Source organism: Thamnophis elegans, chromosome 3, assembly GCF_009769535.1.
Source record: "Thamnophis elegans isolate rThaEle1 chromosome 3, rThaEle1.pri, whole genome shotgun sequence".
In the NCBI taxonomy this organism is placed as follows: Eukaryota; Metazoa; Chordata; class Lepidosauria; order Squamata; family Colubridae; genus Thamnophis; species Thamnophis elegans.
Genome location: NC_045543.1, coordinates 78,750,373 through 78,769,556, shown reverse-complemented (window position 1 = coordinate 78,769,556; position 19,184 = coordinate 78,750,373). Strand labels below are relative to the sequence as shown.

Below are 19,184 nucleotides of genomic sequence, written 5' to 3'. Positions count from 1 at the left end.
CAGCTACACATTTCCTAATTTATTATTAAATAATTTGTATTCTATCAGGGGCTTTCAGCAGTTTACAGCAACAAAAATGCCAAATAAAATTATATTATTATAAAATCATTGTAACAATTCCACAAAAACAATAAAAAGAAAATCCAGTGATAAAACCATATTAAATCCCAATGGCTCTAGATTCTAGAAGACAGAATAATTTGTACAGCCTTCCTGAATGGACAGCAGGTTAGGGCTCCCTGCTCTGGAGGAGGTTTCCAAAGGATGGGCACCAGCTGAGACCTTCCTCCTGAGAAAGCCCTACCTTTGTCATGAATGGGATTACTAGCAGGGCCTCCCCAGAAGATATTTAAAGCTCTGGTAAGATAGCTTTGAGGGGGGTGGTCTTTAAATATTTGGACTTTAAGCTGATTTTGGAAAATCTGTAAATTTTAAAGCACAAAACTGCTATTGGCTTGTTTCCAGATGAGTCATTTACTGTAAGGAGTATAGGCTCAATGTATTTTAAAATAATATTTTATTTATTGTGCATATGATTTTTTAAAATAGTGGTATTCTGTGTTGATTCTTTTTTTAAATTGTCTTAGACTATTTAAAAAAAGATTCTATCCAAAATAAATTGAAACAAGCCATTTTAAAAATTTCTATGCACAATACTTTGAAATGGACTCAGGAGTCATGATTGACACTGAGTGAATTTGCACTTTTAATAATCAGGAAGATACAATGGCATTGAAAAAAGTGACTGATGACCATTTTTCACACTTAGCGACCATTTTCACACTTAGCGACCGTTGTGGCATCCTCATGGTTACGCGATCAAAATGTTGATGTTTGGCAACAGATTCGTATTTCTGATGGTCGCTAAGTGAGGAGTCTCGAGGAGGGGGAAAACATTTAGTGACCAAAGTTACAATGGCATTGAAAAAAGTGACTGATGACCATTTTTCACACTTAGCGACCGTTGCGACCATTTTTCACACTTAGCGACCGTTGCAGCATCCTCATGGTCACGTGATCAAAATTTTGTTTGGCAACAGATTCGTATTTATGCTGGTTTCAGTGTCCTGGGGTGACCTTTTGACAAAAAAAAATTTTTTTAATCAAGCCCCCCCCTCCCCCCCCCCCCCGGTCAAGGGTGTCCCTCTTTTCCAATCTGAAAATCTGGTCACCTTATCTTCCCTAGAACTTTTGAAAGGTTCTATTGTATGGCAACCAGAATGCATGTCTAAGGGTGTGGGCCACTGGTAAGGCTCATTGTGCTTAGACTGTTGTCACTCTACTGAACTTCTTCCTGGAATTAATATTTGAAGATTTTGCAACTTTCTTTCTTAAAGGCACAGAATCAACATCGACAGGAGAAAATAAATCATCACACTGGATAACAGATTTGATTTTATTTGGAATGTTAACTAGGCCTGTGAAGACCAACACCCTGTTCTATATATCTTAATCTTGCAAACACAAACACAATGGTTCTTTCTGTGCTCTTGGCTTTGGATATATGTATAAAAAAAGGCTTTCTTCTTATTCTTCTTAAGAAAGCGTGGTTCAAAGATTCCTTTAGTTAAGGAAGATCGTATCCTCAACTTTTCTCAAGGAAGTAACTGGAATGTATAAGATGCAGAACTTAGTCACTGCCACACAAAGCCACCAAAACCTTTTCGTAATCGCCCTTTGTTTCATCCTGGATGTGGAAAAAAATGAAAATAAATCATATCCAACAGAGCCAGAGTAGTGCAAGCATGTCCCTCCTGTTCATCTCACCCCTACTTATATTCTAAAGCTAAGTTCATGCACGATACATGATCCTGTCTCCACTTGTTTGGCTGCAACCACACAAAATAAAAACTCAGTATTTTATGTATGCTGAAGAATTACATTAAAAACTGGGTGAACAGTTTTAATAAGAATAATAAAAAAAATCTTAATTATAAGATAAAGAACCGTGGTGATGCAGTAATTATAATGCAGTATTGCAGGTTACTTCTGTTGACTATCGGCTGCCTGCAATTTGGTAGTTCAAATCCCACCAGGCTTAACTCAGCCTTCCATCCTTTCAAGGTTGGTAAAATGAGGACCCAGATTGTTGGGGGCAATAAGCTGACTCTGTAAACTGCTTAGAGAGATCTGGAAACCACTGTGAAGCGGTATATAAGTCTACATGCTATTGCTATAATAGCCTCAATTATATTACTGTTACCCCCACCCAAATACAGTCATAATATGTTGAATTCTGTCAATGGAAATAAAAATCCTGGACTCTTAAGTCCCATTGCAAACCACATAGCTACTTAGTTCTGGTTCTAATTCCTTAATCACAAAGTCTAATTCCTTAAACCCATGTTAGCCGCAAATAAAAGCAGAAATAACCTACCAAAATTGCCTGGCAGAGAGACACCCCATATTTTGCCTTGTAAAAACCTTTGATTTCATTCATATCAATTTCAGCCCGTGACACCATAATTCTGTTCAGAGTTTTAGTACGGGTTCCGGAACCCTGTGGGAGAAAAAAAAGAATAGAAATAAATTATTTTCATAATTCTTGAGCTTAAGAATTGGTTTATGAGATAATTTAAACTCTCTTTGCCTTTATGATAGGTCTCCAGACTTTCACGTGACAACTCAGAAGACGACAAAAGAGCCATTGGTAAGTCAGAAAACACCAAGGATACCGCACCAAAGAGCTACCTCAGAGAACAAAAGTCCTTTGCATATTCATTCAGAAATAGACATCATAATCTTTCTGTCTGCACCCATATGAATGAAACTCAAGCCACGCCTGTCTGTACTAGAAATCTGAGTTCACACTCCACTGTTTACGCCACCTGAGTTTCTGTTAGAGGGGAATCTGTCTCCATAGAGTCAGAGAGTCCTTTTCTGATTTCAGAAAGGCCTCTACTATTGTAAGCAACATAATGAACCACTCCCAGATACTGTTTGCCAGAGGCAGGTTATGAGATCTTGCATATTCCCACCAGCAAATATTTGTGTGCAATTTCAAAGGTGCTTTTTCAAAAGGCCACTGCACTTTTGTTTTTTTCCCTTGAAGATATTTTGCTTCTCATCCAGGAAGCTTCTTCGGTTCTGACTGACTGGTGGGTGGGAAGGGAAGGATTTATGTTCCTTGAAACCATTATTTCTAACTTATGCCCAAAATTGTCTGCCTTAACTGGAAATGTAGTACGAATGGATTATTCTCTTTTTCAAGAGAAAGGATCAGAAGATTGAAAATGTAATGTTTGTGTTGGCATATTCCTTTAAAACAAAGCCCCTTTCCTGGTGGTAACATTTCTTTTACCTTCATTGCTAGATACAGCTTCTCAGCAAAGAAAGCCGGTTTGCTTACAGCACTTTTCACTGGAAATGAGAAAGAACCAAGATTATTTATGACCATAAATTAACAAAAGCAAGGTGCAAAGAAAGAAACACAATGTATTTTTCCAAAGAGTGTGATCTTATGAATAACTGCACATTACGGTTATATATAGCTAACAAAAGAATTGTGGCAGAACTGGGCAGAGAAGCAGGAAAGAAGAAACCTTTTTATGACTTTAAGAAAATAACTTTGAACTGATTAGTAAAGTTTTATCCAAAAAGTTAAAACACAGCTGGCAAAGAAAAGATAAAACAGATACATGCTCCTCTGTTTTGTTGATAAAACGGAATATTTATTTATTTGCATTTATTTATTTATTATTTATTTATTCATTTTTTTTAAAAAAAACACCCTTCAGATATTTTTATTGCCTTCTTAGATTTACCAGTTTTCTTCTGGAAGTGATTGTATAATAATAAGATAAGACTCTTTCTGTCCTTTCATACTTTTGCATGCATCAAAACTCACTTACAGAATGACAAAAATTTAACAAAACATAATACAAAATACTTGGTTGTTATTAACATCACTGATTGACAATGCAGGGCAAAATCTAAGGCTGCTATGCCCTCCCCAGTTTCAAGGGTAACGTGTAGGACTGGAACCTTATTAGGTTACTGAGAGGCAAATTAATTTGTTTCTATTTTTATAGCTGCTCCTCTCAAACAAGTGAGACTGGGATGGGGGGGGGGGATGACCAGCAAAAACACACATACAAAAATGCAAAATAAATACACAGTCAACAGTTGCGATCAAAGCAATAATAACTGGCAATAAAACCATATAGTGACACGCTGACCTCCATCCCCAAGAACACAACAAGGGCATTCACAAGTCAAAAGGGTCAGGGCCAATCTGATCTCTGGGAGAATAACATTCCAGAAGGCATAATCTTGAGACCAAATTTAGGAAAGAACACCTTTCATACAGAAGAGGTTTACATACCAAGTGCCGTCAAGCAATTCTCAATGTCTCCTTTCAGCTCAAGGTCCAGAACTTTCTCCATGTCATGTTTGCTGTAGTTCTGGTATCTCTGAAAAACTGAAACCAAAGAGGACAATTTGGAACAGATTGTTTCCCTAACAAGTACACAGGATTGGATTATGCTGCACGTATTTAATACTTTCCCCATCTATCAAATCAAGATTATAATCTGCTGTCCACTTTTAGAAAGGACAGAGACCACATGTGTTCTGGCCTAGGATTCCCCAGCAGCATAAAGCCAAGTCCTCATCCTGATAAATCCCTTTTATTTAATTTACAGTGAATTCCTCTCCAGCAAAGTCCCGGCCCACAGTTTTTCAAGATAATTCACAATTACCGATCTTTATCAGGATTGGAGAGTGGCCAGGCGATATCTTTCAGATGCCGCAATACTTGGCAAGAATGCAGGAATGAACTAATTGTCTCCTGCAAAGTCCCTTCTCCTTTCGCTCCCCTTTTATTCCCTATGGGAGGAGCCATTCACTGTCCACCTGTGGCCTTACTTCCAAGTCGACCCTTGTTCCTTAGCTGTTCCCTTCATCTGGCAACTCTGCGCATGCGCACATTGGGAACAGGCTCCAGCTGTTCGTCTGCCTCACTGATGTCTGACTCCGAAGGCAGCTGATAACTGTCAGATGGCCCTGGCCCCATCTCTGCCTCTGAAGCAGAGCAATCATCAGAGCCTTCCCCAGACTCCAGGACTGGCTCATGTTCCTCCCCAACCTCCTCACTGTCCAAATCTGCTGCCAGTTCTGCTGGCCACTGGCAGGCCACAACAACATGCACGGCTTCTGGAAGCTATACAGACTACTGGAATCCCAAATTATGTAAGTTTGACTTAAATAAGAAGGGCTGTGCACTCCATTTCTGGATTTAAATACAGGTGGTCCTCAACTTACAATCACTATTGAGCCCAAAATTTCAATTGCTAAGCTAGACAGTTGCTAAGTGAGTTGGTGCTTTTTTAAGTGACTCACTCCAGTTTTTAAGTTAGTAACATGGTTGTTAATGCATTTGGCTTCCCCATTGACTTTGTTTGTCAGGAGGTTGCAAAAGGTGATCACATGGACACTGCAATTATAAGAAATATGTGCCAGTTGTCAAGCATCTGAACTTTGATCACATGATCATGGGATGCTGCAATGGTCATATGTGTGAAAAATGGTCATAAGTCACATTTTTCAGTGCTTTTGTAACTTATGCCGTTTCTTGCTTTCTACTTACCCCTTCGAAGGTGTTGGTTACTTCTGGTAGTGAGAATCTCAATGAAAACGTTAACATCCGTTCCTTTTTTTCTCTCTCCAGCCTCATATAATTTCTATTACAATGAAAGAAACCATTTCAAGAGAGAGATTCCAAAACATTAGAGATATAATAATCAGATTCAAGCAAAAGACTTTGTAACACCTTTTCAGAAGGTGTCAACTTGACCTCCAACTGTGGATGAAAGGCTTGAGAACCAAACCATTGACTGGGGTTATAAGCACAGCAAAATCCGAACTCCAAAATTTTCAGCCCCATATCTCACACTCTTCACCACTACTTTAGCTCTCATATGGGGGTGACTCTGAAAACTCAGTGATGTATGTTAAGTCTACTCCAAAGAAAAATCTTTCTGGTTTCAGGTACAACAGCTATCATTTTGCCAGTATGAAAAAGAAGAGTTTCCTTTGATCAGCTGGTGGCTGATGGCAGTCAATGTGTACCTCCCAAAATGTACCTCCCAAAAATTCAGTAGTTATTGATACTAATTTAATGTCCTGATTATCACTCCAGGGGTGGGTTCCAGCAGTCACTACTGCCAATTCGCTCATGGGTGCGCTGTGCACATATGCGCAGTGCAATAAAAATTGCTCTGCGGATGCGCAGAAGCAAAAAACAAGATGGTGGCCCCTATGGCACCACTCGGAGAACCAGTTCAGGGGCTAGCAGGCCTGGGTCACTGCCGGTTCAAGGCTGCCAAACCACTACTGTTTTGGCCGAACTGGTAGGAACCCACCACTGGTTCGCTTCCTGAGGATTTCCCGCAACTAATGGACACATGAGGAAGTTAATCACATTCAGGGATTAGATTCAGCTCCTCATTTACGAACCCCAGCAAGGCACAGCTGGATAGCAACTAATGTTATAGGATTAAGTCCTACCTTCTGACATTTTGATGTGCATTATTCCCTATTTTTTTTGTCTACATAGGCATGTGTTTCCTGCAGGATCTATCACTTCCTCTCTTGGCATGCAATTCTAATACACTTCTTTAATAGATGAGTTTGTATGAGCCATCCAAGAAACATAAGATGGTTCCTAGAAAGGATCAGCCACTGACCAACTGGGAAAAGCAAAGGCAGGAAGTAAAACCCCCAACAAAGATTCATTACAGGAAGCCCATAGGTGCCACGTCCTTTTGCTCATGCTTTTTGGTGGCTGTAAAATTTAAAGTGAGTCTTGTATCCAATACTTCTGCTGGGAAATGTCTGTGGACATTCTCAATCATACAGGGCATGGTTGTCCTAAAAATGCTTTTTCCAAAAGGCAACTGGACTTACTTGGGTTTTTTTCCTTTGAAAACATTTCACTTCTCATCCAAGAAGCTTATTCAGTTCTGTAATAAAGAAGCTTCTTGGATGAAAAGCAAAATGTTTTCAAAAGGAAATAATAGAAGAAGTCCATTTGTCTTTTGGAAAAAGCACCTTTAGGACATTCTGCTGGGAAATGCAGTGCCAAGTCCCATATCCTTTCTTCCCTGGGAAGATGGGAGGAGTGCTTGGAATGGATTCACTTGCCTGAAGGAAGTCTCGTTTTTGACAGGCAAGGCAAAACAGACATCAAAGGTAGCAATAAGTATTCCTTACCCTTGCATCATTGTCTACCAACTCTTCATTCACATGTGGATTTTCATTCCGGTCACCCTGAAACAAATCAGTCTCACTTAATTCAATATTGCATACCAGAATCACAGATCATTATTGAACCAATATGACTTCTGAACATTATGGAGTAATACAAACCTTTGCTAAGGCAACCAAAGCCTTCTGAAAATCTCCAGAAGTATCTGAGACAATGTCTTTGGCGAGGTCTCTCTTAAAAGCTGCAGAAGAGAAAACATATTGAGAAAAGAGCTTCAAATGCAAGCATTAGCCATAAATTATTTTCTTCCTTACATAAGGCTTCTACATTTTTACTCAATTCCTTTTGTAATCTCCTCGGGCTTGCATTTTTAAATCATTGCTTAGATTTCACAAGGCAAGATGTAAATGATACCTTGAAAGCTTTCCATGAGAAATTCCAATTTTATCTTCATTGGAAAACTTGCAGGTTATCATAAATATGCCAAGTTATTTTCAGATGTTCAAAAACAGAATACGACTTTACAGATGTTCTATTCTTTCTTGTACATTAGTTTGACATTAGTTTTTATCTTCAATTGGTAAAAATCTTCTAGAATTTAGGGTTCTAAAAATCCTTACAGCTGGGTTTTTTTGTTCAGGTGTGCCATAAACCAGATATATAACTTCAACTGTATCAACAAATGACTACCAAAATGCTTTACATTGTTGGCTGAAGAGGCATTAACAAAATAGATCTAAGGTGTTGTTTTTTTAAGGAGTAATTTACCTTGTTGATATTGTCTGCCGACGTCTCTAATTTCTTTATTATTCCTTGTTGTCAGAATCTCAATTAAGATATCTTCATCTGTTCCAAGCCCCTGTTTGGCAATAAATCAATATACATAAGCAAAGTTTTTTTTTAATAAAAGAACTTATTCCATCAAGTGCAATGTTCAGGCATATGCAAGAAACCTTTGGCTATAAAATGTTACTGAGCTACAATTCCAGCTTTTATGCCCTTGCTGGAAATATTAGTTCACCTATAGCTACCTGGATGACAGGACACAATAATGGAATCTTGAACTACGAAGATTAACATGGGGCTGGCTTACATTTTATATTGCCATGTACGTATTACCAACCATTTAGATTACTGCAATGTGCTCTACATGGGACTGCCTTTAAAGACCACTTACAGTGGTCAAAATGCAGGGGCTCAGCGGTTGGTAATAGGTTCCTCTTACACTATTTTGGAGACCCTGCACAGGGTCTCTATTAGTTTCTGAGTGCAATTTTAAGTGCAGTTTTAATCCATAAAGCCTATTCTGGCTTGACTCCTCACTTGCAGGACTGTATTTCTCCACTGAAGTTGTGTCAAATGATCCAATGATGTTTGGGGAAGCAGCAGGTTTTTCTTTTTTATTTTCAGGAGATCAGAGATCTAAAGTCCAGAAGTGCATTTTTTCCCCATTCCTCTGGAATGGCAGCTCAATTGACTCTGGCATTATCTAATTTCCAGAGAAATTGAAGATGGAACTTTCCCAGAAAGCACTAGAAGTGTGGCATTACTTGACTTCTGTCAATGGTTTCTTTTAGGTATTTTGATACCTTACTATGTATTAGTTTTTATTTTTGTTGTAAACCACAGATAATTTAGATTGCCGCATGGTATAAATCTGACACATAAATGTTAAACTGTTTTGAGGGCACTATGAAAAAGACTCTAAAGCTTATCTTCTTTTTTGACTGTCATCATTTGTCAAAACTACCCCATCGTTTCAAAGGAAGAATAATTCTATATTGCTCTTCAATGCAGGTAACTCTTAATTTCTTCTAACTGTGAAACTGACTTGTCTGATAAATTGCCTTGTAATTTCTAAGAAGTTTTTTCGTCTAATATGCCAGGATCACATTAATTATACTGAAATATTTTGAGAGAAAAAGAAAGGAAAAGAGAAACAAAGAACAGAATGAATTGGATGGTTCAACATGTTTTGAAGGTGGTTTGTTTGGGAACGACAAAGAAGAAATTTGTTGAAATGGACTGATTCCACACACCAGAAAACAATTACATTAATTGCCCTTATTCTAGATTATTTCTGTCCTTGATCACTTCACTATGGACTTTGAGAATTTTTAACACCTACCACTTAATAGAACTTGGAGGACCAAGTGGGAATTCAGCCCAAAACAGTTTGCATTGTACTGAACCATGTGATTACCCTCCCCACACCTATATTGGCTATATATTTACAGTGCAATTTTCATGGAACTCCTTCAGCTTCTTCATTGAGCACATGACAACTTCCAGCAAACATACCATTCATTCCAATGTCTCTGTAAGCCAAGAGTGTCCAATCTTGATAATTTTAAGAATTGTGGACTTCAACTGCTGAAATTTCCCAGCCGTTGGCTGGAGAATTCCAGGAGCAAGTCCACAACTCTTAAAGTTGCCAAGGTTGGACACCCCTGCTTTAACTGAGAAGATTTCTCTCTCACTCATATCTCTTTAGTATAATGTCCACCCAAACCTTGAAAGACAAGCATACAGTACCTTCATAGAGTATCTAAGCTCGTCAGCATCAAATTGGGCAGGAGTTTTCAGCATAGCCACAACAACATCTTCTAGATCGCTTTTGAGAGCTTTTTTCAAAGCGTCTTCCAGAGACTATGAGAAAAAAACAAATGTTTAACAACTCTTTATAGAACTTATTCATATGATAAAACAGTATTTTCCAAACACACAAGAAAATGTTCAATACCAAACCATGTATAAGAACTTCATTCTTCCTGCCTCAAGGAAAAAGCAGTTGGTTTACATTTTTTTAATATGTATATACTCCCTTGTCTTTTGTACTCTGGACATGAGATAATCTCCTAAATAAAGCTCTTGCACTTACAAAACAAACAGTTCCAGTAGATTTGTTTACTGGTTAATTTATCCTTGTAAAGTGGCTTTTCTTTGCTCATTCTGTTCACACCCATTCACAGGTAGGGCTTACCTGCCTGTAACTGAATGATACAGGTTCTATTTTTTAAAAAAAATAGGAGACAAAACCTCTCTTTTCAAGAAGAGACTGGACAGACATTCATTTGAAATGGTATAGCACGTTTTGTTGTTGGGTGCCAAAAATGCAAGCACACACAAACATGGATGCACGTGCCGGCATCCATAATGCAAGGGGCACCCCCCACGTGCGCATGCACACAAAAAAAAATCCTACGCTCACCCGCCATATGTGTTGTCTTCAAGCTGGGCTTGGTATTTTCTCTCGGGGGGGCAGGGAAGGCTGTTTTTGCCCTCCCCAGGCTCCAGGAAAGTCTCTGGAGCCTGGGGAGGGTGAAAACGGCCTCCCCCAGCCCTCCGGAAAGCCAAAAATCAACTGGCCGGCATGCGCATTCATGTTGGAGCTGACAACTCGCGTGTCAGCAGATATAGCTCCACATACCACCTGTGGCATGCGTGCCGTAGGTTTGCCATCATGGATATAGCATGTCCGGCTTGAGGAGAATGCTGGACTAGAAGATTTCCAAAATCCTTTCCTCTCTATTATTCTATTTTCTACCATGAAGCTCCTCAAACCTGAATCAGAACCATGAAGGTCAACTGGAAGCTATACCTCTCCTCCCACCAATATTAAAAAGCTAGTGTGCTTTATGTAGCCTGTTTTTAAAAGTCAACCATCAACATGGTAATGAATTTAATATTTTATTTATTTATCTCAGCCGTTCTTTCTCAAACTTGGCAATTTTAAGACGGGTGGACTTCAACTCCTAGAATTCCCCAGCCAGCATACTTCTGAATTCTGGGAGTTGAATTCCACACCTCTTAAAATTGCCAAGTTTGAGAAATACTGATTTAATCATACATAATATGCTAAAAGTGAAAAGTATCTATGCAAGGTATGTACTAAGGAAGTTACCTTGCCATGTGCCTGTTGATAAGCCCCTTTGATCTGCTGTCGTTGGCTATTGGTTCTTTTGGTCAAAATATTGATGATGCCATCTTCATCAACTCCTAAATCATGAATGAGGGGAAAAAATCATTAACAAAAAGATAATCAATTCAATCCACACTACAACCAATGCATCAAAAGGTAACACCGGGTTGCTCAACCCAAGTTATCAACAAGGTTGTTTTCATCAACATATTTGTTGATTGGCTGAAAATCTTTTTTTAAAAAAAAATTCCTTCCAGCAGTACATTGGAAAGAGAAATATGTCACGGGATATTGGATTCTGTCCAGCTGAAGAACAACTTTCTAAAACTAGAATGGAACTAGATTTTGGTATGAGGTGAAGAAGCCTCCAAAAATAAGTTTAGGTTTATCATGGGCCAGGTTCTACCAGAGGCTCCGAAGGAAAAAGTCCCACCAATTCATATTCTTGAGACTATCACAGATGCTTCCATTCTAAACCATCCTCTCTCTTCCTTGCTGGTCATATGACCAAGAGTATTTTTAAGAGGTTGGAAAGAATTCCAGAAGTCACATTCTGCCTGCTTTTCATAACATTTTAAGTGGTGGGACTCAAAAATTTTTAATACCAATTCTGTTTACGTGGCTTGGTGGATGTAGCAGGAGAAGGATACTGTAAAATCTCCATTCCCTTCCCACTCCAGGGGAAGATTACTGCAAAATCCCCATTCCCTCCCTATCAGCTGGGACTTGGGAGGCAGAGAATAGATGGGGGCGGGGCCAGTCAGAGGTGGTATTTACCAGTTTTCCAAACTACTCAAAATTTCCGCTACCGGTTCTCCAGAACTGGTCAGAACCTATGGAATACCACCTTGCTAACTGCTCTCCTATGCCTCTATTCTCTCTAAATGCTTAAAACTACTCTTGCCTGTCTTCATCTCATCATCATTTAGGTCACAGGTGTCCAACCTTGACAATTTTAAGACTTGTGAATTTCAACTTCCAGAATTCTCCAGTCAACCCTGATTTCTTGTAAGGCTTTGTAAAATATGGCCTCTTGCTGAATGGGATGGCTCGCGTGACAACTCAAGGAAAAAGGAAACAGAAGTTGTCAAGAAAAAAAATGACAACATGATTTGAACATATCCTGCTGCAATTTTGACTTTGCTGAAACTGTCTCGATCTACCGTTCCACAAGATGCTTAGGAGAAAGCACACAAAAATGTAGGTACATTTTTGGGTGGACCATTCTTTTAAAAATGGGCTAAATTGGCATTACCACTGGAGAAATAAGAATCTGAGCAGAAATCAGCATTTACATTCACAGATTTTATCTTTCCTTCCTACCTTTAGCAGTTATGGCTTTGTTTAGTGCAGCCGCATCAGCTGAAGGATCAAAACTGGGATAAGCATGGACTGCTGAGCCAGTTTTAGAAGTTTTCTGTTAAGAATAAATTGAAAAATTGAAACATTCAAAAAAATATTTCCTTGCCCAAATCTTCAAGGTACATTCAAAAATAATTATTAGATGAAAACTAAAGAATAGCCTGGATGATGCAATGATGGAAACCCATTTTCACCATTTGTAAAGGAATATGCTAAGAGGCATTCATTATAATAAATAATTATAAAGCGATGATATGTTACTATTATAGCTGACTCATATGAAGAGCAGCATGATCTTGGCACTGGTGCCTGCTTTTGTATGAGCTTACAAATTCTAGGAATGCAAAATCTTCCCTTTTTTAATATTTGTGTTTTTAGCAAGGCCCGGTAGCATAGCTATTCCATAGTATCAGTATTTATTTCAGGCTGTTCTTAAATATGAATAATCAGAAACTATATGCAGATAGTCTTTGGCTTACAACCATTTAGTGACCGTTCAAAGTTACAACGGCACTGAAAAAAGTGACTTATGACCATTTTTCACACGTACGACCGTTGTTGCATGCATCCCCCATAATCATATGATCAAAATTTGGATGCTTGGCAAAGAGCCATGCAGTGGTGATAATGCAGTATTGCAGGTTAACTTTGCCGCCTGCCAGTAGTTCAATCCTGACTGGCTCAAGGTTGACTCAGCTTTCCATCCTTCGGAGGTGGGCAAAATAAGGACTTAGATTGTTGGGAGCAATACACTGATTCTGTAAACCACTTAGAAAGGGCTGTAAAGCACTGTGAAGCGGTATATAAGTCTAAGTGCTATTGCTGTTGACAATTGGCATGTATTTATCATGGTTGGAGTGTCCCAGGGTCATATGATCACCTTTTGTGACTTTCTGACAAGCAAAATCAATAGGAAAGCCAAATTCACTTAAGAATCGTGACACTAATTTAACCACGGCTGTGATTCATTTAACAATTATGGCAAGAAAGGTTATAAAATGAGACAAAACTCACTTGACAACTGTCTTGCATAGCAATGGAAACTCTGGGCTCAATTGTGACCATAAGCTGAGAACTACTTGTAGAGGTTTTTATTTTAGGAAGTCAGCTAAACACTGCCTCAGTATTTTGAAACTCTTTTCTTGATCTCAGAAAGGAAAAGATCGCTCCCGAATCTCTTTGGTGGCTCATGTTTGCCTCACCATTGCTAAAAACCAGTAGAGTACATTGCCTACTATTCTGAAGTGAAAAGCATATCAGACCTGTAAGGCAAGTCCTAAAATTAAGGTTAACACTATTTAAAAAGTACATAACCACCTATTCAAATACCAATGGGGAGAAAATAAGACAGTCTGCCTTTCCCAGGTGTGTGCCACAAGCTTGTTGCTCCATTTACCAGCTCAAAAAATATGAAATGCATTTATTTACAAATGTTATGCTAATTTCAAATTTAAATTAATGTGTGCTAAATTTAAATGCATGCGTAAAAGGATTGGACAAAGGCTGCCCATACCAGAACTTATAAGTAAAGTATCAGTTGTAGAATAGGAGGAAAAAACATCTATCATTTATGTGGGGTATTGAACACATTGATTATTCAAAGAAGGAGCAAAAGAAACTGCTGGAAAGAAAAAGGAAGAGCTATGGGCTGCTGGTCTGAGCTCCAAGCTTGGCAATTTGGTTGCAAATGTTTCATCATCATTCGAGGAGACATTGTCAGTACACTATGAATTGTGCTTGTCTGACAATGCACACTGACGATGTCTCCTCAAATGGTGATGAAACATTTGTAACCAAATTGCCAAGCTTGGAGCTCAGACCAACAGCCCAACCCAAGCTACTTATATTCAAATACATTTCAGAAAGAACTATTTCTGGTTGATACTCTTCCCTATAGCATCTTATGACAGCTCCCATTCATTTAACTATACTTCCAACATTCCTTTGTAAAGTCAAATTGATTCGTTGCTAGAGAAACTTACAACATATCGTGGTTCCTCATCTTCCATAAACCTGGCTTGCTTCAGGAATTCTGATACAAAGGCCATCTTGATTCTGCAAAGGGAACAGATAGAACAGAATGAAATGACAAACTGTTTCCCCCTTTTTTTTCTTTTGCTTTTTTATTCAGTAGGGAAAAGGCCTTTTACCTGTTTTAGACATTCTAATAATTAGAAAAGTTGAAGAGGATTCCTCTCCCCCTTTCCAAAAGAGAAACCCAAATTCCAGAGGGCACCAGGTTGGGAAATAGCATCATTTACTGATTTATTCTGCCCTGTTACTGGACTTAGGAGAGGAATGATCAGTGGTTAAAAAAACACCCCTAAGCGAAGTGAGGCTAAGACTTGTACTAGATCTTAAGATCTTCTTGGTTTCAGCCATGAATAATTTTATTAAAGTATTATTAAGAACATAACATTTTATATTTTTTTCAGAACAAAATGTTTTGCATTAGCAATTTTTTTGCTGTTGTTTATAAATTCCCCCAACACTTGATCTATCTAGGGCAACAATCAATGCCTCTTTTTGGAAGTGCAGAATTGTGCTGCATTTCTGAAGGCATTTTACCATCTATTTACAAGACTTAAATGTCCACCTATCTCAAACAGTGACTCTAGGTAGCTCACAACATAAATCATAGTTTAAAACAGACCCTCCCCCCAGGCACTAGACCAAACATCATCACAGGTCAACCCCCAATCCTACCCAGATGCTTGGGAAAAGAGACAGGTCTTCACAGTCCTCCAGAAGGCTAAAAAAGGTTGGCGACCTCTGATTTCTGGTGGGAGGCTATTCCAAAGACCTGGAGTGACGACCAAGAAGGTATGCCTCAAAGATCTCATCAAGGTGACCTTAAGGGAGGAGATCTGGAACTCACCCACCCTATCTGAATACCATCTGGGAGAGGCAGTCCTGCAAGTAATCTAGGCCTGTGCCATATAGGACTTTAAAAGTAATAACTGGGACCTTAAATATCCCCTAGAAAGCAACTGGAAGCCAGTATAGCTCATGCAATGGTGGTATGACTTGGATGATCCCCAAGACACCTAAAATTGTATCTCTGGACTAGTTGCAAATTTCTGATGTCTTCCAGGGCAGCCTGATTAGAGTGCATTGCGGTAATCTGAAGAAGGAGATAATTAAGACAGAGGCGACTATGAGAAGCCCTTCAGTTCAGGAATGGGCATAATTGGTGCAGAAGACAGATTTGAACCAATGCCTCTCTAGCACTAATAATGCTACTTATTTTGGGTAATGAAATATCACAACCAAGCTCAGATAATACATTCATTCATTCTCTGGCCATGGCTCCCACCTCTTCTTCCAGCAGGAGTTGTGAATCCAAGAGGAGTCCCAAATTGTTCCCCAGATCTGTACAGGGGGGTGTTACCATTTCCAGAATCAGAAATGTCAATCACCTGATTCCAGGGGCCAAAAACCAAAACCAGTCCACCTTGCCAGCATTCCAACCAGCTTCAGGCCTTTACAGCTCCAAGCTCTAAACTATCACCTGAATAAAATCACTTGCTGGTCATGGTGTAGACACATATAATTCGTTAACATCAACATACTGATGATACCAAACCCCATGCCAGTGGATTACCTCTCCCAGCAACTCCAAGTGGATGTTAAGTAGGAGGGGAGAGAGAGCCTTGAGCACACCAAATGGCTGGACCTCTCCTCCCCGCAATAGCACTGAGAGGTACTAGCCACAGAAAAAGGAAATGAATCAGTACAAAAAACTTCCCGGCCTCCAGTCCCTGGAGCAGGTCCAGCAAAATACCAGCGCAACTAATCCCTGCAACTCAACTTCACAAAGAGAGCTTGCATCTGACTATGTCCAGGGCCACTCCCCTAAAGGCTACTAGAGATTCAAGAATAAGAGCAGCTAGCCAGCAGCCCCGCCCCAGAATCACAGCTAGTGTCACACTTGAAACCTATGAGAGTATGTTTCTGGGGAAGAAGACCCACATCTACGACCAACCAGATTTTGATAATGCAGGCCAGATCAGTTCTCTCATCCATAATCATCTGAGATAAGCTTTATTGCAGGCCGGCCTGGCATTAAGCAAGGGCAGCTGGAGTGCAGGGCCTCCAAAGCTGTGAAGACTAGATTTCAATGCTGAGCACAGCGATCTGGAAAGCAAGTGTTAGCTGCCCGGTTGGTCTTCCCCGAGAATGGCCTGCCCGCTGCATCCCATATCTCCTTATCCAGTTACTATCTCACTGTCAATCCCTGCCCACAGCCTTCCTACTGCCTCTCTATTTCTGAAACAATCTCAGCTGGTAGAATTCCCAGATCTTTTCCTGCACACATCCAAGGTGGATGTGATCCTAAGCCTGCCCTAGGATCCCAACTGTTGGGGAGTCCATTCCGGTCTTAACTCCAGGAGGAAAATAATGGAGACTTCCCAGTATAGCCGCAGCTGATCCACATAGTTCGTCAGGTGACCACCACATGATTTAGTTTTATTCCCGCTGATGCTATGAGTGTATGTATGTATTATAACTACAAACACTGTAAGATCCAGCCAACTTGTACATTTCTTGGTCTGCTTTCTGGACCACTATAAACCTTTGATACTAGCTATAGAAACACTTTTAGAATTACAGTTTAATTGCATGATTGCATAAAATAGGAGGCTCAATCTTAACCTGACTAAAATGAGCATAATTCAACAAACTGAAAAGTATTTAAGAAAATATTTCTAAGATTTCTACCTATTTACTCAGAATTTACCCCTCCAGGCCTTCCGCAAAGCCCTTAAAACCTGGCTGTTCCGACAGGCCTGGGACTAATGAGCTTTTGTCCCCCCTCGAATGGTACCGTATGGTTGTTGTGTGCTTTTAAATTATGTATTGTTCTGTTCGTCTTTTTTATTCCTTATTTGTACTCCCCCCCTTGACTTGGGTTGTGAGCCGCCCTGAGTCCCCTTCGGGGAAAAGGGCGGCATAGAAATATAATAAATTCAATTCAATTCAAGTACTGAATTCCATCTCATTAATAAGTGCATTTCAGATGCAGCTGGGTATACAAGTCCATTCCAAATGAAGGGACATTATATTTTCCCTGTCATTACTCAGGACACATTAATTCTCAGGTCACTCTTCTTTGATGGCCAGAGGCAGCAGAAACTGGAAAAACCTGTCTCCCCCACCCTCTGCCCCCCCCCACAAATTCCTGAAAAAACTCTTAACAAGGAAGAAAAAGCAGTATCTACTTCTGAATATACTTGTGAAAAATAAAAAGACTCTGAATGACATTCTACAGTTCTTACATTCCTATATTAAAAATAATTACCAACAAAAACTTAATAAAATGTAGTTGCCTTTTTGGAAAAAAAAGTCATATTTTATTTTTGGTGCAAAGGAATAAACATTTAACAATTGAGAAACGGTTAAGCAAGCTTTCCTTAACCACAGCATGTATGGTTTTTTTTAAAAAAGAAAACTTTCCACATAGGACACTGGGCGCATTTTTTCTCTCTTAACTCATACTTTGGCAGATAAAAATAACTCTGCTTTCCATGGTAACGGAAAAGAACAGGAAGAGGGAAAAAATGCACAGTTATTTAGAATTAAGCTACCGACTGTTACAAACAATTATAACTCCATGCAGTTTATGCAGTTTATGCAGTTTTAAATGCCTTCTACTCCCTTACTGGAAAATACAGACAAGAGAAACAGATATAAACTTACATGAATAGTCTTATAGTTCTACATTGACTTAGAAATAAATTCAAGTAGGTTATACTCCAGAGTAAATAAGAAGCTACATACTTCTAAAACTATCAGCAAAGGACAAATATCAAAAGAATCATACCTTTTCCTTTTCCAAAACTCAAAAACAATATTTTCCAAGCTGAGAAATGAGTCTGTGGAAAACTTTTAAGTTGTGGTTCCTACTTTTATAGACCCATCAGGAAGCCACACCTAACAACCAGTGCTTACTACTAAGAGCCCCGTGATTGGTTGCTTGGAAGGCTAAATACAGGACTTAGTCAAAAGACAAGCCTTTCAAACAAACTATTATCCACTCGCTTAAAGAAACTGAGTTCTGAGCTAATGCAGAAACTGCTGAAGGTCGGGGAATAAATGTTGTGTAATGTTCTTGGGGATGCCTTGAAGGCAATGGCATTTAACTGTCGAAATGCCTTGATAAGTTATTGCAATATACTGCATGATTTATAGTTCAACATATAGACAAATGCTTGCATAAGCTTATTGTAAGGTAGGCTAATCTGTTACAACTGATATTCAGGATGATTTCAGGATGATCTCCCAGGCTTTTCGCTACATAATATAAAGTTTCCCTTTTTTATATATTTAACAGATATATACAAATTGCAGTTGATTCAGTGTAGAATTTATATTTTGATTCTCCAAGGAAGCTTTGGCTATTTAGATCATACCAAGAGTATGTATCAGCATCATTTCTATAAGCAGTCCTTGAATTTACCACCAAATTTGGGACCAGAACTTCTGTTGATAAATAACACTTATGTTAAGTGAGTTTTCTCTGATTTTATGATCTTTTTGCCATGATTGCGGAGTAAATCACACAGGCATTATCCGAATCTGGCTTCCTCCACTGATTTTGTTTGTTAGAAGCCAGCTGGGCTAGGTCACAAATGGAGATTGCAAGATTTCAGGGTGCTGCAACTGTCATAAATACGCAACGGTTGCCAAGTG

At 39.1% G+C, this 19,184-nt stretch overlaps 1 protein-coding gene across 1 annotated transcript; it reads right to left on the bottom strand.

Annotated features, from left to right (window-relative positions):
* Positions 1 to 1,382: 1,382 nt before the first annotated feature.
* ANXA1 (annexin A1) lies at positions 1,383 to 18,428 on the bottom strand. The gene is made up of 13 exons (XM_032214557.1): positions 18,316 to 18,428; positions 14,474 to 14,546; positions 12,453 to 12,546; positions 11,112 to 11,206; positions 9,743 to 9,856; positions 7,976 to 8,066; positions 7,369 to 7,448; positions 7,213 to 7,269; positions 5,588 to 5,681; positions 4,325 to 4,420; positions 3,302 to 3,360; positions 2,378 to 2,500; positions 1,383 to 1,687 (listed from the first exon to the last, which is right to left on the bottom strand). Exons 2-13 carry the CDS (start codon positions 14,537 to 14,539, stop codon positions 1,631 to 1,633), a joined length of 1,026 nt encoding a protein of 341 aa, XP_032070448.1. The 5' UTR covers positions 14,540 to 14,546; positions 18,316 to 18,428; the 3' UTR covers positions 1,383 to 1,630.
* Between the last annotated feature and the right edge of the window lie 756 nt (positions 18,429 to 19,184).